General features: G+C 53.5%; 1 protein-coding gene across 3 annotated transcripts in view; it reads right to left on the bottom strand.

Moving 5' to 3' along the window:
* NAV1 (neuron navigator 1) overlaps positions 1-25,601 on the bottom strand; it is a 282,750-nt gene that overhangs the window by 149,346 nt on the left and 107,803 nt on the right. For all 3 annotated transcript variants that reach the window (XM_060178529.1, XM_060178531.1, XM_060178530.1), the window contains exon 4: positions 24,208-24,987. In XM_060178529.1, coding sequence (XP_060034512.1) covers positions 24,208-24,987 — 780 coding nt within the window. The remainder of the gene's footprint in view (positions 1-24,207; positions 24,988-25,601) is intronic.

Here is a 25,601-nt window from a genome sequence, read left to right as displayed (position 1 = left end):
GGAAGAGAGAGAGACACTTGCAGCACTGCTTCACCACTCATGAACCTTTCCCCCTGCAGGTGGGGACCGAGGACTCGAATCTGGGCTCTTGCGCACTGTAACATGTGCGCTCAACCAGGTGCGCCATCACCCGCCCGTTTTTTTTTAAGTTCATATGTTTCAGTTCTCTCTATTTCCATGAGTGGAGCCATCCAGTCGTTGTCTTTCACCTCCTTACTTCACTAAGCATAATCACCTAGTTTCCTCCACTTTGACCCAAAGGATACAGCATCATCTCTTAATTGTCATGGCTTTGTCTCAAACATTATCTCACTCTGAGAAAAGGTTAAGTGGGAGGAAGTAATGAAGAGAAACCTTTTCCCCTCTTTATGGCCAAGATTATCCCTGGGATTCCATGCCTCCATGATTCTACCACTCCTAGTGGGCTGTTCTCTGTCTGACAGGTGAGATATACAGAAGGACAGAGGAGAGACAGCATGGCCCCACACACGTGTAAAGCTTCTCCCAGAAGGTGCCCCCATGTTGTGGCTAGGGGTTTGAACCCAGGTCCTGGTTCATGGCAAAGCACGTGCTCTGCTGAAAGATACACTAGTTTAAACATGCCAGTTTTTCTCCTTGCTCTTCACTGTCGGGGAATGTCAGATAAGAACAATGTCTGAGGGTCAGTCCCCTGAGACCAGCAAGCTGATATGACCACACTGCTCTCTAACCACACAGAAGGGGGAGGGAGCTTTCCTCTCTCCATGAGTAGACTGAGTCCCAGGAAGTAGCTGGCCTGCCTTGTGACAGGAAGGCCCTGTCAGAAGAGGATGCATGTGTGGCCTCAGGCAGGGACGGGGCACCCAGGAGAGGGGCAGGCAGCTGCTTTCCAGGTTTTTCCAAAGAGCAGACATGGCACTGAGTCTGTGTGACACTCACAGGGTACTGAAGGGATATCTGGCCTGGAGGCTGCCTGTGGGCAGCTGATGACCACTCCTGGCAGCCTGGGGCTGGAGCTGGAAAAGCCCCCAGCCAGCAGGCTCCAAGGACAGCACAGAATGGAAATCAAGGCAGTGTCACTGCCACAGATGGTCCCCCTCCTTCTGCTCTGCTGTACCCCTCCTAAAAAAGACTTTTTTGGTTTCAGACAAGTTTCCATAGTAACCCAGTCCCAATCCGTTAGAGGGTTGCCATGGTGACACAGTTTGGCCGAGTCAACAGTTAGGGAGGCCTGGACACCTTATCTGTCAGGACACGCTCACAGGAAACCAAGTGTAGTGAGGACAGAGGCCTGGGCTGGCCATGGGGCCCAGGGCAAGGAGGGAAGGGGCAGGAGGGGGGCTGGGGCTGGTCACGGGGCCAAGGGCGCCAGGTAGGGGAACTGGGGCTGGCCATAGGGCCAAGGGCACAGAGATAGGGTGAGGTGGGGAGGTACCAGGCTGCCTGCCAGGAAGGCCTCAGGACAGGGCTGGGCTTTAACTGTCCAGAGACACTGCCTGACATTCTTTCATTCATTAATTCTCTCTCTCTCTTTCCTTTTTTATTTTTTCTTCTTTTTTGCTACCGGGGTTGTCACTTGGGCTTGGTGCCTATATGATGATTCCACTGCTCCCAAGAGCCATTCATTTTTTTCTCACAGAGACAGAAATAAGGAGAGAGAAGGAGAGACACCTGTAGCACTGCTCCATCGCTTGTGAAACTTCCCCTCTGCAGGTGGAGATGGGGGCTTGAAGCCAGGTTGCTTGAATGGTACTGACTATTCTACCAGGTATGTCCCTGCCTGGCCCTCTGGAGTGCTTTCTGAAGACTGACCTCTGTAGCTGCTTCTTGCTGACCCTGCTCCTCAATCTAAGACTCATTAATTCCATCTGGCTTCCAATCTGACTCCTCAGCATTCTTTGAATATTCACAGACTCAGTGTACAATGCTCACACTGGTCAGAGTCCCACACCCAAGCTGCAGAAAGGGGCCTGGGGCCTGCCTGTGGTCTGAGGGTGTGCTAGCCCTCTCTGATGCCCATGTCTCCTCTTGCTAAGGGGCCCTGAGTTCCCCATAAGACTGGAGGTTCCTGAGGGCGGGGCCTGCTCCCTGCCTGCACATCAGCACTGGGCTGAGTGGAGAGTGAAGGAAGCAGGGGGCTAGGAGGGGCTGGCATGATGAGAATCACCCCCTGTTGTAAAAAAGGAAAGGTGTGAGGTCAAGTCGTACTTTCTTTTTAATATTTATTTTCCCTTTTGTTGCCTTTTTTTATTGTTGTCAGTAGTTGTTGTTGTGTTGTTGTTATTGATGTCTTCATTGTTAGATAGGACAGAGAGAAATGGAGAGAGGAGGGGAAGACAGAGGGGGGAGAGAAGGCTAGACACCTGCAGACTTGCTTCACCACCTGTGAAGCAACTCCCCTACAGGTGGGGAGCCAGGGGCTCAAACCGAGATCCTTACGCCGGTCCTTGCGTTTTGCACCACCTGCACTTAACCTGCTGTGCTACTTCCAAGTTGCACTTTTCTGAGGCTGCCTGTCCAGTCTGAAGAAAACAGGGGCTTCCTCTTCAGCAGCTCCACTCCGCTCACCCCCTCCCATCTCCCCACCCGCCAGCCACTGTGCCAAGAGAAAAGAGCAGAAATCTGCTAAGTGTGTGCCTCCCACGGCCAGTCCTTATGCAGTCTCCCCATCTCCCCTACTCCCCCCTCCCCCGACACCCCACGGCCATCTGCAGGCCGCTGCCCACATGCCAGGCGCACTGGGACTCACAGCTCCACAGCCATCCGTCAAATGTGAGCCACATTCTTCCTAGGCCCTGAAATAAATTTTTACGACTTGGGTTGCTTGCTCTCAGAACCTAAAACAATACAGGCATTAAAAACAGTGAGTGTTTGGTTAAGCTTCTTTTCTTTTTTCTTTTTTTTGCCTGCAAACAGTGTTAGGCGTAAAATTAGCAGCAGATCCCGCCCCCCCCCCCAAAGAATAGAATCTTTTTCTCTCCACTCAGAAAGGGTCAGGGTGAGGGCAAGAGATAGCTCATTCAGTAGGGCAGATGCCTCTAAATGCGTGCAGGGCGTGTGTTCAAATCCTGACAACACACAGAGGGCCAGCCTCGGCGTCTTGGGAAGATCTAATGCTGTGGTATCTCTCTCCCTCTCTCTGTCCTTCCCTGAAATAAAAAGAATGAAAAAAGAAGCCTGGGAGCAGTGTCACTGAGCACCTTGAGGCCCAAGCTCTACAACAGGAAAATAAGAACAACAAAACAAGCAAAAAAAAATAAATAAATAAAAGCTGCCTTGACCTGTCCGTTGCCAAGACCCCACCCAAATCTCTTTCTTTTTAGATTTTTCACTTACAATTTATTCATCTTTCTTTCTTTTGTATAGAGGCAGAGAAACCAAGGGTAGGGGGACAGAGAGTGAAAGAGACACCTGTAGTTCTATTTCACCGCTCGTCAAGCTCCCCTCTACTGGGGGCCTGAACCTGGGTCCTTGTGCCTGGTAATATGTGCACTCAACCAGGTGCACCACCATCCCGTCCCTGTTTTCATCTCCACATGTGTGCCCACTGGCTGTCTAGCTTGAGGCTGATAGGCAGTGGCTTCTTAGGGCCCTGTCTGTCTGTCTGTCTCATAGGTTCTCAACAGCCTACATGTCTCAGTAGTGTGGCTCTAAGTTAAGTGGCTGAGCCTCTCTGTGCCTCAGTTTCCCTGGCCCTGACTTCAAGAGTAGTGGTGAAGATTAGTGGAACTATTACTGACAATGCTGAGAAAACTGTCTGGCACAACAGAAGCCTTTAGTACTCAAAGTCAGGCTAATCTGAGCTGACACCGTTTCCAGAGGCTCTTAGAGAGTTCTGTGCTAAGGCTGGGCAGTGTCATACCTGGCAGAGCACACACACTAATATGCATGAGGACCTGGGTTCAAGAAGCTAGGGAGGATACTTCATGAGGAGTGGAGCAGTGTTGCAGGTGTCTCTCTTATTCTCTAACCTGTCAAAAATAGCAAAGAGGGAGTTGGGCGGATAGCGCAGCGGGTTAAGCGCACGTGGCGCCAAGCGCAAGGACCAGCATAACGATCCCGGTTCAAGCCTCCCGCTTCCCACCTGCAGGGAAGTCGCTTCACAGGTAGTGAAGCAGGTCTGCTGGTGTCTATTTTTCTCTCCCCCTCTCTGTCTTCCCCTCCTCTCTCCATTTCTCTCTGTCCTATCCAACAACAACAACAGCAATAACAACAATAATAACTACAACAATAAAACAGGGGCAACAAAAGGGAATAAATAAATAAATATTTTTAAAAATAGCAAAGAAAGGCACCAAACTTGTGTGATAACTCTGGTGGCAAAAGTGGGGGGGGGGAGGGGAAGAAGAAGATGAGGAAGGGGGAGGAGAAGGAGAAGAAGGAAGTTCTAGGCTTGGAAAGATCCTTTCAGGCCAGGGATTTGCAAAGTAGAAGCTGCAACTGATTTGCAGTCACAAAATCAGCTTAGTGGAATGAATCAGCAAAACAAAACAAACAAACACCCCCAAAACCAAACTGCTCAGAATAGAAATCCAGGACACTGCATGTAATACTGTTTCACAGCGTTTTGGACAGGATACTGTGTATACCAGAGCTGCTGGCAGGTCGATTCTTCCCAGGAGGGCAAAGCAGGCTGGCAGAGCACAACACCTGCAAGGCTGAGGCTCCCAGTTCCTGCATGAGGCTCACTCTACTTTATATGAAATACATTAAAAACAAAAACAAAAAACCTTTAAACTTTCTTTGGAAAAGTTTTTTGACTACACAACTCTGGGGTGCCAAAAGTTGGTGACAATCTCATAGCATGAATTCTTAGCTGTTTTGAGGGACAGAAGGGCAGAGAGAGTGAGGCAAAAGAAAAGAACTGTTGTGATGGGTGAAGGGAAGAGACAGGATGAGGGGTTGGGGAGGGGAGGGACAGTGTAGCGGCCACAGCAGTCTCTTAGCTCTCATTCTTCTGCCCTGAGCTGGGCTTAACCTCCTAGACGTAGGAGCATCTCCTTTTCAAGAGTTTCACCTCCCTGAAGTAAGCAGAGAGGTGAGAGGCAGCTATGGGATAGGCTTGCTCATGTGGGAAACAGAGACACTAAACCAAAGACGCTTGAAAAAAGAACAGCTGCCAAACTGTTGCTCAGACTTGGTGAGAACTGAGGTGTTGGGGGGGGGGGGGCGGTAGAGGGATGGCAGGATTGAGGTGTGACTGACATACACAAGAATGAGTCTACAACCTAAAATTTCATAATTTTGGAAACCACTGTTAAATCACTAGTGAAAAAAAAATTACAGGCAGCCTCTTTGGAAGACTGCAGAGTCCTTGAATAGAAAATATGCAATTACCTTATGATCCAACAATAGCACTCTTAGACAATTGCCCAAATATCATGCAAACACTAATTTAAAGGGACATATGTACCTCTATGTTCACAGTTGCATTATTCACAATAGCCAAAGAGTGGAAGCAGCCTAAAAGCCCATCAACAGATGACCGGATAAAGAAGTTACAGGATATATACTCCCTGGAACACTACTCTGCAATCAAAAAAAGATGATATTGTATCAAAAATGGGGACAAAATGGATTAAAACTGGAGGTGACAATGCTAAGAGAACTAAGAGATGTAGACAACTACTGAATGGTTTTACTCAAATGTGCAATCTAGAGAACTGATATGCATGAACTTGCAAAAAAAAGAGATAAATTTGCAAGAAACAAACCAATACAAAAGCAAAAGACTATCTTAAGGCTTGGTAAGAACTACCATGGTTATTACTGGGAGTATGGAGGCACAGAACTATGTGGAACTGTACCCTATAATCTTATAATACTGTAAACCACAATTAATTACAAATAAATGGCTTTTAAAAATTAAACAGGAGAGAAAGAACTTTCCCTCTAGACAGCCTTGTATCCCTGACTGGAAATACAGTGCCCACCCATGTGACCAGCAGCATGGTTCTCTCCTTGGGGGACCTGCAGACAAGGCTCACTTGTGGGTCAGGCCCGCTGACCAAACAGCTGGGAGACTCAGTGAGAGCCCTTGGCCTAGCCCCACACACCCACAGTCTCTCTTGCCCTGAGACCTCCAACCTGCAGTGTCCTTTTGGGACCAGTGAAGCAATGGGCCTCCCAGTAGCTCTTGAGTTGGAAAGAGTGGCGCACACGGCCTGCAGCTGGACTAGGTAAGAGGTGTTGCCTAAAGGGACACAGAAAACAGGCCCTATGAAAGTCACCTGCTGATGTTGAAACTGTGTTTCCTTGGGGCAGAAATGAGGAGCCTGCCAGCTGGCCCAGCCCTGCCTGGGGCTGTAAGCCCCATGGAGACTCTGGGAGGATGAGGGCTCTGGCCATCACGACTGGCACCACCACCACCACCACCCACACCCATGGCCCCTTCCACCATCACATCACCAATACACCTGCATGCCCAGCACTAGCAGGGAGGGACACAGCACTGCCACCACTTCAGCCACCCCCACCCACCACACACACCTGCCTTGTCAGGACTCTCACTGCCCCTCCCTTCCCCAAGTTCACTCTCACGCACCCCCAGTTTAGCTGAGACGAGCTTAGTTTCTGGAACAGGTCCTGATGCTAAATACCAGAAGGATTTGTTTTACATATGCATGTATGTATTTATTCCTTTGCCGGTAAAACAGTTCCATAGTTCAGTAAACTAAAAAGAATCCTGTCCCCAGTCAGTTCTTTCATCCTTGCCCTCCACCCATTGGTCCCACCACCTGCTCTGCCTACTCCCAAAGCTGCGTCACTGGCCAGGACCTCAGCCTCCTGGCCTCCTCTAATTACACTCATACAGCAGCTTCTGTGGCCTTACTGCTTATTTTAAAAACAGTTTTAATGTTTTTATTTATTTATTTATGTTTTTTTAAAATATTTATTTATTTACTCCCTTTTGTTGCCCTTGTTTTATTGTTGTAGTTATTATTGTTGTTGTTGTTGTTGATGTCGTTGTTGGATAGGACAGAGAGAAATGGAGAGAGGAGGGGAAGACAGAGAGGGGGAGAGAAAGACAGACACCTGCAGACCTGCTTCACTGTCTGTGAAGTGACTCCCCTGCAGGTGGGGAGCCGGGGACTCGAACTGGGATCCTTCCACCAGGCCTTGCACTCTGCGACCCATGTGCTTAACCCGCTGCACTACCGCCCGACTCCCTTGTTTATTTATTTTGACAGAGAAAAACAGAGAGGAGAAGATTGAGAGGGAGAGAGACAGAGACACCTGCAAGCCCTGCTTCACCCCTCATGAAGCTTCCTCCCTGCAGGAGGGGGTGAGAGATTAAACCAGGGTTTTGTGCACTGTAGTGAAGGCACTCTACCAGAAGCACCGCTACCTTGGCCCCTTGTTGTTATAGTAAGAGAGAGACAAGCCAGAGAGCACTGCTCTGCAGTCCTGGGAACCAAACCAGGAATGCAGGCATGCAAGTCCAGTGCTCTAGCAACTGAGCTATTGCCCCAGCCACCCATGTGACTTTCTAGCAACACAGACCACCCACTGCACGTGGGCACAGAACTCAGAGTCGGCCCCCAGCCTACAGGGCCAGGGCTGCCACCTGCCACCTTCCTGGCCTCGCAGGCCCGATCCCTGCTGTCTTGCTCTTCTTTCATCTCCCATAAGCATCCATGTCCGTTCCTATTCCAGAGCCGCTACGCATGCTGCCCCTCTGCCTGCCTGACTGTCCATCTCTAGGGTCCTGCTGTAAGGCTCACCTCCTCAGGGAAGCCCTCCCTGATTAGCTCCTGCAAACCACTGTCCTGCCTAACATCCCTCCAGTGTGAATGGAGGAGTCCTTCTTGCCAAAACTAGCTCAGGGCCGCCTTCTTCTCCCCCCCAAACTGGACTGTTCTGGCTCTATTTTGCTCACTGCTGTGACCAGAAGGACTAAAAAGCCACCTGGCATATGGTTGGTACCCAGCACAAGTCCATGGGGCCCCATGCATCCTTGCCAAGGACCGCAACAAACTTCACACTTAAAAAAAAAGGGCTTGCTTGCTTATTACCCTAAAAAAATTACTATCATCTTTATTTGTTGGATAGAGACAGTCAGGAATCAGAGGCTAGGAGGAGACCGAGCAGGAGAGAGAGAGAGAGAGAGAGAGAGAGAGAGAGAGACGCCTGTAGCACTGCTTCACTGCTCGTGAAGCTTCCTCCCCTGCAGGTGGGGACCAGGGGCTTGAACCCGGGTCCTTGTGCAATGTGACACGTGCACTCAACCAGAAGTGCCACCACCTGGCCCTGCTTGTTTATGGCTTTTTCTTGTGAGACAGTGAGAGGAGGGAGGGAGAGATTACAGAGTACGGGCACAATGTACTGCCAGGGACTGAACCTGCGACCTCTGGGGCCTTGGGTCTGCATATCAGTGCTCTACCAGCTTCAGCTGTCTCTCCTACCCCAGACACCACATTTGCTGAGTGAGATATCACTGCCAGTCTCAGCACCTCATGCTAAAAATAATAATAATAGGGAGTCGGGAGGTAGCGCAGTGGGTTAAGTGCACATGGCACAAAGCGCAAGGACCGGGGAAGGATCCTTGAGTCCTCGGCTCCCCACCTGCAGGGGAGTTGCTTCACAGGTAGTGAAGCAGGTCTGCAGGTGTCTATCTTTCTCTCCCCATCTCTGTCTTCCTCTCCTCTCTCCATTTCTCTCTGTCTTACCCAACAATGACGACATCAATAACAACAACAACTAACTACAACAACAATAAAAAAAATTAAGGGCAACAAAAGGGAAAAATAAATAAATATAAAAAATTAAAAATAGTACTAACTATCCCAGGTAGGTGGCAGGAGCATAACTCCCAGCCAGCAGAGCTGTCAGGCCTGCTGTAGTCATCAGAGTTGGGGTGTCAGAGGGGGGCACTGGGGTGGGCATCTGCCTGCTCTTTGGGTGAGGAGCTGAAGAGGGAAACTGAGACTGTTCTCCAGATCCCAGGATCCCTGAGTGGGAGGAAACTGAGCCTTTTCTGGTTTAAGTGCCTCAGGCTGGGATTGTGGGACCCTGAATTTCCCAAGGGTCTGGGCCCTAGCCTGTGGGGACAGTGGCCATCAGGTGGGACATTAGCCAGGAGAGATCCCCTCAGCCACCCTCACAGCTCCAGCCAGCCACCAGGTTTCACTGAGGGGTTATGTGAGCCTCCATAGGTGGGAATAAACATGGAGCGACTTTTAAAAGCTTATTTATGAGGTTTAAAAGCCACAGGGAGAGAGAGAGAGAGAGGCGTGTTTGTTATTTGACCCTAAAGCCTCAGCAGACAGGGTTTTAAAAATTCATGGGCTGGACCATTTGCTGAGTGAGATGTGGCTGCTAGTCTCAGCACTCTCCCCCATGCAGCCCTCCAGGAGGTTCTCATGGCAGGAAGGGAACCCGGGAGATCTGGGCCTCTCATGGGTTGGGAGGGTGGGTATATTATGTGTATCTGGCACCTAGGTTTCCTTGTCTGTTAGGCAGGAAGGTGCTGAGGGCCCTCTGGCACTTCAGGGTGCACCCGGGACCCCATCTGCTCCCTGCCCAGCTGTGACATCACCAGCTGGGAGGGACATCTGCTGGGGTGGGGACAGGGCTTGTTCTATGGCTTTGTTGCAAGGACCTGATGCAGGCACCGAACCAGATGCCCCAGAAAGAGAAGCCCCTGATTAGACCACAGGGGCTCAGCTGCTGAGCACAAGACTTACAGGCCTGAGGTTCTAGACTCAATCCCTGGCACTACCATCTGCCAGAGCTGAGCAGGCCCCAGGCTTCTCTTTCTCAAAGGAACATTGTGAGGGTGAAAAGGGGGCTGGAGCAGAGGTTGGGGAGCCTTGGGGTCCTGAGCAGGCCTCAGTCTCCCCATCTGCATAAAGGGATTTTTGCTTTATTATTATTATTACTTAAGATTTATTAATGAAAGAAGGAGAGAGAGAAGCAAAGCTCACTGGCACACATGACGTCAGTGATTGAACTTGGGACCTCACGCTTAAGAATCCAAAACCGTATCCACTTGCCCAGCTTCCAGGCTCCTGCTCTTCATGCCAAGGTCCTCTTGAGGAATGACACCATGACGCCAGAGTCAGGGGTGCAAGATGTGCTCAGTGTGCATGCCCTCATCTAAACCCCCATACCTGCTGATGGAGAAGACTCTCTCTCTCTCTCCCTCTCTCCCTCTCTCCCTCTCTCTCTCTCTCTCTCTCTCTCTCTCTCTCTATATATATATATATATATATATATATATATATATGGCATTCTTAGGCTTTCTCACTTTTTTTTTTTTTCAGTTCAGAGCAAGGGAAAAAATGGCCCACCTGAACTTCCCCAGATGCTGTGACATCCATGTGATGCCGGGGCTCAACGTTGGGCTGTGAGTCTGGTAAGGCAAGCTCCATGTCTCTGAACCTAATCTGGGAAGGCTGGCTTGGTGGCCCCTTTACCCCACTCGTGGCTCTCATTTCTGAACTCTGCTGAGAAATCCTGATAAGCAGCACAACTAGGGGGAGAGGGGGTTGCAGCTGGCCCCACAAGGAGGCTCAGATGGAGCCAGGCCCTCTCTCTCTCTCTCTCTCTCACACACACACACACACACACACACACCCCGCCACACACACACACACACACACACACACACACACACACACACACACACCCCGCCCCATCTGCTTTCCCTACAGACTTCTGCTGCCTCTGAACCAGCTCTTGAGATAATAGAAGGGCTTTTTTTTTTTTTTTTTTTTTTTTTTGTAAGGAGGGAGACAAGATGAGAGTGGGTGTGGGGATAGATCCTTTCCAATTCTGTCTGGCTCAGGCTGGTGTAGTGTCAGCTTGTATTCACTGAGTGCACAGGCGCCAAGAAGTAGGAGGCAGGAAAGCGAGATGGGGTGCTGGTCCCCCCAGATTCCTGGGTGGCAGCCCCAAGGAGCCCAGGTGGGGGTATAGGTGGAGGGTAAGGATGAGGGTCTATTGAGAAGCTGGTGGGACCTGGAGCTCTTGTCCCTTAGTTCTGTGACCTGACCCTGTGGTCTCAGCTTCCTGTGTGAAGGAAGGGGACAGATCTAAGGGGGAGCCTTTACCTCCCTCCAACTTCTTCTTCACACGTGGACAACATTTGTGGTGCACAGTGATCAGAGAAAAAATAAAACTGCTCTCCCCAAGATCTCAAGAGCCATTAAAGGCAGATGGAATTTTTTTTTTTTTTTTGACTTTTACGCTCACTTGTGCAGGCAAGTGGGAAGCAAGCGTATTTGCACTGCGGTTGGCAGAAGCTGCTCTTAAGTTTAGCAGGCTACCTTTAGGCTGAGAGAGGGCAGGGGGCAGAGACAATGCTGGCCTCTGAATGAAGATCCTCCCAAAAATGGATGCAGAAGAGGAGCCTGGAGTTCCCAGTGGCACCCTGCTCCTGCCCTCTCATCAGTCAAGGGAGGAATGACAGGGACACAGCTCCCAAGGTTACTCTGCACCCAGTGGCTTCCTGTGCATAGGGACGCCAGGAGCCAGAGGGTATAAAGAGGGAGGGCAGGTAAGCCCCCAGCACAGGCATTCAAGATGCAGGCAGGCAGCTGGAGTTCTGACCAAGATCTCCAGGAACTGACAGAGTTGAAGGCACAAGGAGAAAGGACTGGACACCCACATCTGAAGGGCAGCCCTGAAAGAGAGGTGGGTGCCCAGAGGCTCTGCAGGAGTGGCCAAGGGAGGGTGGGGGAGCCCAAGCGAGGGGTTTCCTGAGCTTCATAAAGAGATGAGGGCTTAGGAGAATGGGGGAAGGGTGCACTTAGAGACAGGAAGGTGGAGGGGGAGAGTGGGTGGAAGGACCTGGTACCTCTTAATCAGATGCAAATGGAAGGCAGACAGCATGCAAACTGACAGGCTTCATCTCTGTGTCTGCAGCTGTGTCTGTGTGTGGGAAGGAGCTGGCACCCAAAGGAGCACCATGACAATAGGCCAGGCACCCCAGGATTTGAACTCAGGCCTGTCTGACCCCACAGCTGGTGCATCTGACGCCAGTATCCTGAGGCCTTCCTCCCAGGACCCAGAAAAGTATGGGTGATGGCTAAGGGCACACAGGGCTGCTGCACGGAGGAGCCTGGGTCGAGGTGCTGGGAACTTTCTGGCTGTGAATCGAGATATGAATTCAGCAGGAAACCCAATCTGTGTGCAGAGTGTGGGAAAGTGGCAGGAGTCCAGCCCCTGCCCAGGCCAGACTGCCCCTCTGGCTCTGAGGCAGGGCTGGAATTCTGTGGCAAAGCTAACGCCCACCCCCACCCCCAACACCCTGGCTTCAGGCCCCCCTCTCATGGCTTAGCACCCACGCCATCTACCTGCCCTTCAGGCCAGGAGCTGGGATGTCTTGGCCTCTTTCCTCCCCAGATGTCCTCTCAGCTGTGTGTCAACAAGCCACCACAGTGGGCCCCAAGCCTTGGTTGAGAGGATCTGCGAGGACCCCCAGAGGGGTCAGTGGCCAATGCAGGCACAGGGGACACAGCAGGGTGGTCTTGGGAGTGGAGCTGGGTTAGCCAGGGGACAGACAAGCCCAGGGGACAGCTATGGGTCAGGTCTGAGTCCTGCTGCTCCCAGAAATTAGGGTGCTGCCAGCTTCATCCCAGTTCAGGACCAGGGGCAAAGAAATGGAACAAAGTGTGCAACCATTTTTTTCACCTGGCTTTTGCTATTTCTTCTGAATCAAAGTCTAAACAACCACTACGCTAATGTAGTTCCTTAAAGCCAAGTTCCAGAGAATGTAGCATTTTTTTCTCTCTCTTCAGTGATCAGGAGTTAGCTACTCCATAAGAAAGACTGGCTGAGTGTTTGGACAGAGGAAGCACTTTCTCATTTGCATAGAAAAACACAGAAAAAACATGCAAATGGGGAGCTGGGTGGTGGCCGCAGTGGGTTAAGCACAAGGACCAGCATAAGAATCCCAGTTCAAGCCCTCGGCTCCCCACCTACAGGGGGGTCACTTCACGGGCAGTGAAGCAGGTCTACAGGTGTCTATCTTTCTCTTCCCTCTCTGTCTTCCCCTCCTCTCTTGATTTCTCTCTGTCCTACCCAACAACAATGGCAGCAATAATAACAACAACGATGACAATAAACAAGAAGGACAACAAAAGGGGAAAAATTAAAAATAAAGTTTCTTTAAAAATAAACATGCAGGGAGTCGGGCTGTAGCTCAGCGGGTTAAGTGCAGGTGGCACAAAGCACAAGGACCGACATAAGGATCCCGGTTCGAGGCCCTGACTCCCCACCTGCAGTGGAGTCGCTTCACAGATGGTGAAGCAGGTCTGCAGGTGTCTATCTTTCTCTCCCCCTGTCTGTCTTCCCCTCCTCTCTCCATTTCTCTCTGTCCTATCCAATAACAACATCAATAATGATATAACAAGGGCAACAAAAGGGAAAGAATGAATAAAGTTTATTTATAAAAAAATTAAAAATAAACATGCAAATGACTTAGAACAGCACAGATCTATCACACAGAACATTCTAGATGTTACTCAGTTCACAGATCATCCGCAAAGCTAACTCACCTCCAGAAGCGATATGATGCCTCAGGAAATCTAATCTGGAAAGCAGAGGCTATCAACCAGCCAAAAGGGGGCACTAGAAGAGGGGAGAGAGGAAGTGGCATCTGGAGGTGCAGGCAGGGCTGAATCTGCGGCTCCAGCCCCAGCCAGCCAAGGCCACAGTGTCCCCTGATGCCCCACTTCTGGGTGCTGGGAAGCCTCAGCCCGATTTTGCCAAGGAAGGCGGCTGGGACTTAGGCAGTAAGCGGGTAATTCAAGATGACAGCTATCCTGAGTGACAGAGCCAGGAGGCATGATTGGAAGGGCCAGAGGAGGTGCTCATCCCACTTGGACACTTGGGGCTCTCACTCTTCCAGAATGTTCTAGCCATCCCATCTCAGGCCGTTAGCACTAACTCTTCACAACCACTCAGAGAGGCCTCACTTCAGGCCCTCCTGCCACTCCCTGGTGTAGCGGTCATATCACTGCCCATTGTGTGCACTGGAATTGCCAGGAGACAGTGAGAGCCTGGGAACAAGGTCCTGTCAGCAGCCAGGACTGAGTGGATATGTGCAGAGGACAGGAGAGTGCGATTCTGTGTACTTGGACTCCAACTGCAGGACTGCTTCAGCCAGAAAGTTCTAAAACATCTAGAGGGTTGAAGAGACAGGTAGTTGCTACTAGCCATGCAAAAATCAACAGAGTTGGTAAAATGCATAAACCTGAACCCAGACACTTCTGACTCAGTTTTGGCATGAACTTGCCCCATGACCCTAGACAATGTCTGTGATCTCCTCAGGGTCTCCCCCTGGCCCCCCCGCAGCCTGCTCTAATTTCCTTGATATGAGTCTTGTGTAACATTGGGGTGATCAGCCCACAAGAATGCACCAGGTGGGCTGTTACAACTATTCAAAATGACAAAACACGTGGCCCAGGAGATGGCCCAGTGGCTAGAGTGGAGGGCTTAAAATAAGTCTTAGCTCCTGAGTTTGATCCATCCCCACCATCACATGTGCCAGAGTGATGCTCTGGTTCTTCTGTGCTAATAAACAAATATCTTTTTATGTTTATTTAGGATAGAGATAGAAATTAAGAGGGAAAGGGAGACAGAGAGGGAGAGACAAAGACACCTGCAACACTGCTTCATACTCACGAAGTTCCCCCTCTGCATGTGGGAACTAGAGGCTTGAACCCGGGTCCTTATGCGCTGTAATGTGTGTGCCCAACCAGGTGCACCACTGCTCAGCCCCAAGCAATACCTACAGACCAACCTGTGCTTCCCTGAACCCCCAGCCACTCCCTGCCACCCTGGTCATGTGAGTCCTTCCTCTGGACCCTCTCCCCCAACCCAGCAGTCACTGGGTCTGCACCTGCCAGAAACCGCAGGGCTCTAGGACTGTTCCAGCCAGGGAGACTTGTCACTATATTCCTTGAAGATGAGCTGACAGGAGGCCACCACGGGCAAAGGGCAGTAGTTCAAATACCAGCATCATCACTGATCACTTCCAGGCACAGCTGTCTGTGAGAGGCCAAGGGACCACTCAGCACTGCCAGGGCTGCTGGTGCACCTGCAGAGCTTGAGGCCTCCATGTGAGGCCGAACCCCTGGGACATTCCTCCCAGGGAACCCAAAGCTGCAGCTGGGCCCCTGGGGAGGCTTGGAACCCTGGGAGTCCATAGGTTCCCTGCTGGTGCAGAGCCCCTGAGCAGACCCCAGGAGGCCACCAGAGCCACATACTGGCCTGGCCTTCTCTGCTGCTCAGAGCCACCTCCCTGGGGTGGGGTGGGGACTGCAGCCAGAGGAGATGATGCTGTGAGACCCCCTGCACACCCCGGAACCACTGAGATCCCATGGGCACATTAGGGATCCCTCCGTAGAACACCACGACGTTCAATAGTACTCACAGCCAATGGCAACTCCTAAACTCCAGGGCAATGCCCCTAGGGCATAGGACAGTCTGGGTAGGACAGACAGGCCCTCTACAGCACATGACTGAGCTCCCATCATAGCAGGCCAGGCTCACCAGCCCGCCTAGCAGAGTGGAGGAGGAAAGAGGTGCATTAGCAGTACAACCTGTGGGGCGTCCTCACTCCCTCTGGGCCCTGCTACCCTCCCCCTCTTCCTTAACCCAGTCCTCCCACTCCAGCCAGGCAGAGCTGGATGACTAGGGAGCTTCCTCTCCTCCCACCAAGAGTTTTGAATTTCTCTCTATATCTCCCCACTGTCGACTCCTCTAGGAAGTCTTCCTGGATGAAAGCCAGTAAGCTAGGAGTTCAGATATGGCCCCCAACCTACGTATGCCTATTTCTGAATTGCCTGCAATATCTGTCCTTTGCCATCAGGCTGATTTTGCCATGTGCAGTCTGCAGCAAACTTTGCTAAGGGGGGGGGGGGAGCACAGGATTCTTTCAGGGAGTGAACCCTGATGCTTGGCTCTAATGTCTTCCCAGGGTCTTACTCTAGGGCTCTCGGACCCTGCTAGCCTTTGCACCTCTTTCCCTCCCACCTCTTCTGCTCCCACCCACAAAGCTGCACCTGCTGCTGCCCCCCCCATTCCCTGCCCCAGGTGACTTTGATCCTGGCCCTTCACAGTCTGCACTACACGTTGGCTGGTGCATGGGGAAAGGGGAACTAGTTAACATCCACATTGTTGAGATGAAAACTAGTTAATATCCACATTGTTAAGATGAAAATTATTTAATATCCACATTGTTAAGATGAAAACTCTGGTCTTAAGAGATTTTAATTTATTCATTTAGTTTGGATAGAGACAGAGAGAAATTGAGAGGAAAGGGATAGATAGGGAGGAAGAGAGAGAGACCTGCAATGCTGCTTGACCACTCATGATGCTTTCCCCCTACAGGTGGGGACAGACGCCTCGAACCTGGATCCTTGTGCAATGTAATATGTGCGCTCAACCAGGTGTGCCACCGCATGGCCCCGAGAGAGATTAAAAAAAAATTTTTTTTTAATTTATTTTCCTTTTTTGTTGCCCTTGTTGTTTTTATCATTGTTGTGATTATTATTGTTGTTGTTATTGATGTTGTTGTTGCCGGATAGGACAGAGAGAAATAGAGAAAGGAGGAGAAGAGAGAGATGGGGAGAGAAAGATAGACACCTGCAGATCTGCTCTACCGCTTGTGAAGCGACACCCCTGCAGGTGGGGAGCAGGGGCTCGAACCGGGATCCTTACGTTGGTCCTCAAGTTTCATGCCATGTGCACTTAACCTGCTGAGCTACCACCTGACCCCCAAGAGAGAGATTTTAATTCATACCTGTTAATGTTAGTGGTGGGAAAGGAATTCTTTTGAATATCTTCTGGTGTTTACTGTAGTTTGAATATCGATGGGTATTTACTATAGCTTGAACATCTAAGAGCTTTTATTAACAGTTTGAATATCTACTGCGGTGGTAGTGCAGTGGGTTAAGCACATGTGGCGTGAAGCACAAGGGCTAGTGTAAGGATCCTAGTTCGAGCCTCTGGCTCCCCACCTTCAGGGGAGTCACTTCACAATCTGATCTGCAGGTGTCTTTCTCTCCCCCTCTCTATCTTCCCCGCCTCTCTCCATTTCTCTCTGTCCTAGCCAACAACAACATCAATAACAACAACAATAGTAACTACAATAAAACAACAAGGGCAACAAAAGGGAATAAATAAATAAGCATTTTTAAAAAGAATATATTATTCCCAGATTCTTTTAAGTGCTGGAATAAGCTTGGCCTTTCTCTCCTCTTACAGTCAGTAATGAGAGCAAGCTTTGCCCCTTAAACTCTAAGAGGTCCTCGACTCCACTCCGAGACTTTTGGACAAGCGATCCTGAGTTAGATGGCATCAGCTCAGCCCGGGAGCTGGCAGCGAGGGTCCTGAGGCTCCCATGAGCAGTATGTCATAGGGGTTGAGTCCAAACCCTGGCTCTCCTGTCCACTTGTTTTATGGGCTTTAGGTTGATAGCATCTATTTCAGTGCCTCAGCTTCCTCCTCGGTAAGTCCCACGGTAGCAGGCTGATGGTGAGCACCAAGCGACTCCTTATACACTAGGAACATAGTGCCAGGTGTTCCTTGGGCCTATTTCTCCCCTGAGGAAGTCAAGTTGCAGAGCTGCTAGGAGCCCACAGCCAGGGTCTGGTGGCAGCTTGGGGATCTGGCACAGGGAAGCCAGAGCCTCCTGGGGGGCTGCCTCCCTTCCTCCCCAGGAAAGAGAAGGCAGCAGGAGCCCAGGGCAAAGGGAGCCGGTGACCCCAGCCTGAGAGTGACAGCACTAATGGTGCTTCTCTGGGACAAGTACAGGGAGCTGCACCCCCAGTAGTGAAATGCCAGACTATCCCCACCTAAGATCTATTTATTATTTTTAAACATCTTTTTATTATCTTTATTTATTTGTTGGATAGAGACAGCTAGAAATCAAGAGGGAAGGAGATGATAGAGAGGAAGAAAGACACCCACAACACTACTTTACCACTCGCAAAGCTTTCCCACTGCAGGTGGGGCCCAGGGGCTTGAACTCGGGTCCTTGCACATTGTAATATGCAACCAGGTATGCCACCACCCGGCCCTAGGTCTATTTATTTATTCATTTACTATTTTTTCATTGCAGACAGAGTTATTGCTGGGGCTTGGTGCCTCTATGACAAACTCACCATTCCTGGTAACCATTTTATCCTTATTTATTTGATAGGATAGAGAAAAAATAAGAGACAGACAGGGAAAGGGAAAGAGAGACACCTGTAGTCCTGTTTTATTGCTTGTATAGCTGCCCCCCATGGTGGGGACCAGGGGTTTGAACACAGGTCTTTGCACCTGGCAATGTGTATGCCCAACTAGATGCACAACTTCCCAGTCCTCTTAATTTATTTTTATGACAGAGATATCCCACAGGGTCCCTTCCAACATATATGGTGCCAGGGGGTTGAGCCTGAGGCTCCCTGCACTCTGCCCACTGCCCCCCCCCACCTCCCTGTTGAACTTGCCTAGTTCTGGTGCGTGTATGCACATACACAAAGACACACTCAAGCGTACCTTAGCAAGCACATATATGCTGAAAGGCAGTGAGTGTGCGAGCCTGTCTGTGTGCTGCTACAGGTGAGTGTGCACTGTCCATGGCACACCCTTCTTGCTCACACCCTGCACCCAGGCTCACCCATGGTGTGAGGTCTGGGTCGCTGCCATCCACGCTGTCTGCCCCTGCCTGTCCTCTCTCTCTCCCTGCCCAGCCCGAGCCCATGGGTAAACATCTGGACATGACATTGGGTCCCTGGAAACACTGGGTGGGGTGTTAAACAACCTCTCAGACCAGATCCCCAAGTGCATGCCCTTCAGGAGGTTTCTGGGGGTCCATGGGGACCCACTCAGAGAGCCCTCAAAGCAGCCAGGCTCCAGGTACTTCGTATCCCCCACCCCACAACTCACCACAAGGAGCTGGGGGAGCCCAGAGCTGGAAGTGCTACTCAGAAACCTGGAGATGCCCTGGAGAGGCCGCCCACCCTGTGGCCTGGAATGTATCACTGGGGGATTAGAAACAGCTTCCAGGACTCACACCCCTCACTCCCCCAGCCCACCAAGCCCAAGCCCTGGCCGCCTCGCTGAGGTCTGGTAGGAGCTGAGCTAGCGCAAGCAGTGTGTATACAAGAGCACTGGCAGGAGAGCCTGGAACCTGGCGCAGCCCAGGCTCTGGGGGTGAACCTGTGTCCTGCAGCTGTGCTCTGCACTTGCCCCACTATGGCAAGGGACCTGGGGACTCCAACTGGGCTTCTTCCTCCTCCTCCTCCTCCTCCTAGCTCCTACTTTGCTCCTTCCCCTGCCAGAGGCCAAGGTGTTGATGGGAGCCCCTGCCCCCCACTGCCTTATGCCAGGCAGGAACTGTGCCCATGCAGCCCACAGCAGTGACATGCCTGACACACTCTTGGCACAACATCCCTGGCCTCCAGCTGGGAAATGCAAACAGTTCCTGGGGCCTTTCCCAGCCTACCCCCTAGACTCTACCAGCCAGAATGAAGCACAGAGCTATGTCCATTGCACGAGGAAGACTAAGGCCAAGGAGCCCTGAGTCCTCCATGCAACCTCCAGGAGGCCCAGAAGTGTCAGAGTGAGGGAAGTCGTGGGAGGTGGTGGCTGTCCTGGCATTCCAGGGGTCCATGTAGGGCCCGTGAGCTGGGCCTGGCCCCCGGTCTTTCCTGTGTGCGAAGGGACATCAAACGCATCTGGGTAATGCAAACAGGGTGTGGGGGAGGTCAGCCAGCGCAAATGGGAAACATGTGGTCCACTTCCCCTCCTTGGGCTGGCTGGCCTGCTGCTTCCAGGCTGAGGGAGAGGGCTGCGGAGCCTGGAAGGGGCTGAGGGGAGCAGGAGAGAGAGCAGCCAGGTGCTGTGGATCCCCCAGCAAGGAGCCACTGTGCCAGCAGACATCATGGGGGGGGTAGGAAACGGTGACCAGGCCCAGGCAACTCCTGCAGTGGAGCCTTATTCGCAAAGACCAGTGCCAGGAGGCAGCAAGGGAAGAAGAGCCAGAGGAGTACAGACAGGTGTCTGACCTTAACCATGAGAACTGGCAGGCTGGCTGGATCTGCAGGGGTGCAGAGAGCAGATGGGGGCCAATGGCTGGGAATCCACAGAAGACAGAACCTTGGCTCAACAGATGGGAGAGAGATCTTTAATAGTGAGCGCTTTCCAGGAAAATTAGGTAGTGAGCCCTCTGTCACAGGGAGCGTGTAAACAGAACACCCACCTGCCTAAAAGACTGAGGGAGTCACTGCAGCGTTAGGTGGGTGGCTGCACTAGACAGTTCTATTGCCTGGTTCTGGGAGAGCCCAGAGCATGTGTGTGTGTGTGGGGGGTGGGGGGCAGCAGCTCTACAGAGAGGAGGGTCTCTGCCTGATCTAGCCTTCTTTCTCCAGGCTGCACAGGGACAGCCAGAATGCTTGGTCCCCCCCCCCCCTCTCTCTCTCTCTCTCTCTGGTGCGCATGCCCTGTGCACTGACTTGGGGTAAGAGGCTGCAAGGTGCATGGAGCCACAGCTGCAGAAAAGGGTGTCGGAACAGGAGAAAGAGTCTAGTCTGGGCACAGGAACAGATGCTGGGGATCAGAAGTGAGGCTTGAATTGAGAAGGCAAGGGGCCAGGCAGTAGTGCAGAGGGTTAAGCGCACATGGTGTGAAGCACAAGAACTGAGTTAGGATCCCAGTTCATGTAAGGATCCCGGTTCGAGCCCCTGGCTCCCCACCTGCAGGGGCGTTGCTTGACAAGCGGTGAAGCAGGTCTGCAGGTGTTTATGTTTCTCTCCTCCCCCTCTGCCTCCTCTATGGATTTCTCTCTGTCCTATCCAATAACAATAGTAATAACAGCAGCAATGACAACAAGGGCAACAAAATGGGAAAAAGGGCCTCCAGGAGCAGTGGATTTGTAGTGCAGGCACTGAGCCCCAGTAATAACCCTGGAGCCAGAGAGAGAGAGAGAGAGAGAGAGAGGGAGAGAGACAGAAAGAAATGAGAAGATAGTGGCAAGGAAACACTCTAGGATACCAGCCCTCTCATTCCTGTCTCCCATTTCATCTGGGCCTATGGCCTGGGGGTGGCACCACCATTCTGACAAAAGGCATCTTCCCCCAGGCTGGTTTAAGCTGCAGGGGAGCAGGCTGGCTTCCAAGGGCAGGAGGCCTTAGCCTGGAAGGATCTGGCTTCTCTGCATGCCCAGTGCAGGCTGGTACCACACCACAGCCCTCCCTTTAGCCTGAGACCCTGTAGGCATGTCAGTGAATTTCACTCTCAGGCTCCTTTGAGCCTGGGGACCCTTTGGCATGGGGATAATGGGCAGGCTGGCACACATTACCAGTTCATTCTGAGTCTCACTTCCTCTTCAGAGAACTCACAAGCCCTCTGCCTGCCCAGCCTTTCAACATGCTGACCCAACCTGAAGAAAACCCTGGAACATGTCCTCCAAGTAACGCCCCCCCCCCACCTCCTACCCCAAAAGAGACACATATCAACCAGCTGCCCAGGAAGCTGATGACTTACTTCCTCCCCTGCTTTGTTTAGCCAGTGTTTCTGGGGACCTGACTGTTGTCATGACAACCACTCCTGTGGTCCAGACACCTTCCCCAAGAAGAGAGACTAGAACTCCAGCCCCTGGGATGTAGCACTGCCTTAGCTGTTCCACTTCATCCCTTTGCCTGGAGGAGGGGGGAGGGAAGGGCAAGTAGGGAGTCAACAGACCTATCTTGCCTGGAGCCCTTTTGGCCCAGGGTTGTTGGGGTAGGAAGACTGTGATTTGAGCATCACCATAGTATTTAACACGCTCTATTTAAACCACCTGGAATCTTCCCAAGGTCCAGCCAATTTTTTTTAAGGCTTATTTCACAAGAGAAACCCGCTCACAGAAAAACAAGAAACACTCAAGTAGAGAGACATCCCTTCTGGCATATGTAATGCTGGGGATTGAACGCAGGACCTCAAGCTTTTAAGTCCATAATTCTACCGCCGCCCTACCTTCTGGGCCACAGTCCAGCCAGCTCAGTCTACACCTCCCCTACAATGAGGGTAAAGACAAGCTATGGAAGGGAGGGTCTCTTTCATTTACACATAGGGCAACTGAGTCTCGGAGGAAGGCACAAAGTTTAGAGAACTCAAGCCCCAGAACCAGTCTTGGGGACAAGTGGCCTTCTCTCTATCTGGTTTGGACCATGGCCAGGGGCATCTGACCCTGAGACTGGGCATTCACCCCTCCCCCTGGGCATTCACCTCTAAGGCTTCCAAGTTTCTGGGGTTCCCCAGTGGTATCCTGGTTTCTGGCAGCTTGGAAGGCAAGGGAAGGGGCAGGGAGCTGGCCTGGGCCATCTGTCCCCCAGCTGATCCTGGGAAGGGGTCAATCAGGTTTCAGCTGTTCCCTTTGATTCCAGAAATGCTCTCATTTGGGGCTGTCCCCAGCCCTCCCCCTCCAAAAAAATAAAATACATACACACAGCCTCAGAAATTGAACTTCGGCAGCTTCTTGGGCCTGCGATGGTGGAAGGGAATGAGCAGAACTTGACTCTGAACCTCATGAGTGAGGAACAAGTACCCCGTGTCTTTGGTCACCATTCCAAGGTGCCAAGGTGGCCAATTTTTCCCTGGGGGACCTCCAGGTGTGGGGACAGCCCAGATGCCTTAAGTCATGGGAAGTGGGTGAAGCCTGACCTTGAAAGCAGAGCTGAGTCCTGGGGGCCCCATGTGCTGAACTCTCACTCCCCAAGTCAGGCAGCCCAGCTCCCCGCTTTGTGTCTACCCTCTTCCTCGCCCTTTGGAAAACGCTCTGCCTGGTGCCAACCTGCCCCAATTCAATCACCACCTCTGACAGAGGACTAAAGCAGTCCTGACCACTCCTGTCCCTGTCACATGGGCCCCTTCCATTTTCTCCTTAGCCCTCCTAGGCTATTTCACAATCAGTTGCTTTTGCCTTTGCTGAAGAAGTACGGGGAAGAAGTACCTAGCACGGGCTGCTGCCCTCTCTGCGCGGTGCCCCCCCCCCTCCCCGCAGAGAATCTTGTCGGGGCCTCACTTCTCTGCCCTTGTCCCGCCTCCCCGCCGCCCCCCCCCCCCCGCAAAGCCCAGCTGCTACCTCCTGCTGGAGACTCCAAGCGGCAAAGCCTCATCCTGGTCTGGGAGTAGGGGGCCTGGGTTCCCTGTTCCGGCCCACGTCAGGGCCGAAGCACTGCGGCGTGCCCACCCAGGGGCTCCAGCTCACCCTTGCCCCCTCTCCAGCCCCCCTAGCGTGTCCAGCCATGCCGGGCCCGCCCCCTCGCACGCGCAGGGACACGCCCCTTCCCGGCCCGCTGGGCGGGGGTTGCGGGCACCCAATGCTCTGGTCCCTGGGCGCCGGAGACCCCGCAGCTCAGCAGCCGCAACAAGTTCGCTCTCTCTGAGGCCGCCAGTCGGTCAGGCCTCGCCGCAGTGCCTCAGAAGACCCAGCGCGGCCTCGCGGGTGCCCATGGGCGTCGCAGCCCCGCGGCCCACGCCCCGCACCTCCCGGGACGGCCCTCTCAGCGCTGGGCTCCCTGGGGAAGACCAGCGCAGCTACGGGCCTCTCCGGGTTTTTTGCACAGACTCTCCGGGCTCGAAGAACAATGGAGCCGCTCTCGGCGCTTCCTCCGCCCGGCGAGCTTTGTTCCTCCCTTCCCGCCCGCTCGGCTTCCAGCAGCCAATGCCGGGGGGCTTGGGCCGCCCGGGGCGCACTCACTCCGAAACCTGGGGCAAAGGTGCCAGGCGCGCATCCAGATGCGCTCAGCTGGCCGCCCCCCCTCTAGCCCCGCAGCCCCACACGCGTCTCCCCGCCAGAGCCCCCACCTCGGGAAAGCCAGCTCGCACTCCCGCCAGAGCCCCTCAGAGGAAGTGGAGCCCCAGCTCTGCGCTCGGCCAGGCTGCCCTCACATCTGCTCTCCCCACATCTGTACAGCCTCGCAGCACCGGCGAGCCCCCATTCCGCCCGATTTCGGTGCTGGGCTGCACAATGCAGGGAAGCAAGCGGCTCTCTTTGAGAGAGTGGTTTGGTGGCCCGCCCCATTGTGCAGCCTCACCTCCTGCAGGTGCGGCACAGCCCGGCTCTCTAGGAAGGCGTACACACAGCAGCCCTGCGCCTCTGGAGGTGGGCCGGCGCTGCACATCTGCCCCAAGCTCTGGTCAGCCCTACCGGGGGAACCCAAGGACTAATCAGTGCCCACACCTTCTCCAGCAGCGGGCTGGACGCCCTGGGGGTGAGAGGGGAGGGTTGGGGCAGGCAGGACTTACCCAGCATCTGGCTAAACAGCAGCTGCTCCAGGTCGCCCAGCACAGTCACCACCAGCTCGGGGTCCACCTTGAGGAAGGCCCGCTCCTCTTGGCCTTTGGCGGAGGGCGCAGGCCCTGAGCCCTTCTGCGCCTTGGCCTTGCTGGAAAGCAGCTCGTCGTCCGACTTGCCATCGTCGCTCACAGCCGCCTCGGGAGCCTTGCTGAGCGGCTTGACCTCGGCGTAGGGGCCGCGCGGGATGCGGCTGGGCTTCCCCAGGCTGGGCGCCAGCGGGGCCAGCGGCGTCTTGGCGCCGCCCGCCGGACTGCCCTTGGCCTGGAAGAGCGAGTGCTCGGATTTGGATAGCGTCTTGGACATGAGCGGGCCCTCGCGGCCTTTGGCGCCTGCCTTGCCCAAGCCCTTGGGCGCCTTGGCCATGTCGTCGCTCCATTCGGGCTCGTAGAGCTGCAGCTTCTTTTCGGAGTCAGTGAGGAACGAGAGGTTGGTGAGCGACTTCTGCTTGCGCAGGTTGGAGGCAGGCGGCCCGCCGGGGACGCGGCTGTCCACGCTGCCGGACTTGAAGACCTTCAGCTCGGCCCCGCTGGCCTTGGCCGTGCCGCCGGCGCCAGGCGCCTTGGCGCGCTTGGGCAGCATGGCCCTGCCGTCCGCCGCCCTCCGGCCCGTGCCCCGGGGCTCGTCCGCACCCTCGTCGCCGCCGCCGCTCAGCTCCAGCTCGGGCTGCGCGCTCTTGACGCCGCTGCCCAGCATTCTGCCCGCCAGGAGCGCATGGACGATCCGCGCGTCTGCAGGGGGGAGCACGGGGAGAGGCGGGGAGGGCAGGGAGGGGGAGAGAAAGGACGGAAGAAACCCCGGAGGAGGGGAGGGGAAGGGGAGGGAGCCAGGGAGGAGGGAGGAGGCGAGTCCCGGGCGCAGGGGGAAGAAACGCACAGAAGAGAACCGGAGAGAAGGAAGGAGCGCGGAAGCCGGGAGCGGCGGGGCGGGGTCCGGGGGAAAGGGGCGGGGCGGGGAGAGAGAAATTCTAATTTAAAAAGCAATCCGAGGGAGAAAGGCAGCCCCACCGCCCCGCCGGCTCTCGGAGGTGCTGGGGACCCCGGTCACCGCCCTCCTGCTCACTGCTGGAGAGGAGGCTGCGGGCTGTAGCTCGCCGCGGGGGAGAGGGGAGGGGGCGGAGGAGCCTGCGGGAGGAGGGAGGAGTGTGCGCCCGGAGGGGTGGGGAGAGCGTGAGCGTCTATTTCTGGCTCTGGAGCGGGTGGTATCTGCTGCGGAGATGCAGGGGCGGCTGAGTGGGGGGTTGGGGGAACAGAGGATCCCACCGATATTTCTTCCCATGTTCCCTGCAAAAGCGGGGCGGGCTCTCTGAGGACGCAGAGTGTCCCTGCCGCGGGGGTCTGTTGGA

This window comes from Erinaceus europaeus, chromosome 19 (assembly GCF_950295315.1).
Source record: "Erinaceus europaeus chromosome 19, mEriEur2.1, whole genome shotgun sequence".
NCBI lineage: Eukaryota > Metazoa > Chordata > Mammalia > Eulipotyphla > Erinaceidae > Erinaceus > Erinaceus europaeus.
Note: the sequence above shows the minus strand (reverse complement) of the source record. Positions and strands in the feature narration are given on the sequence as shown.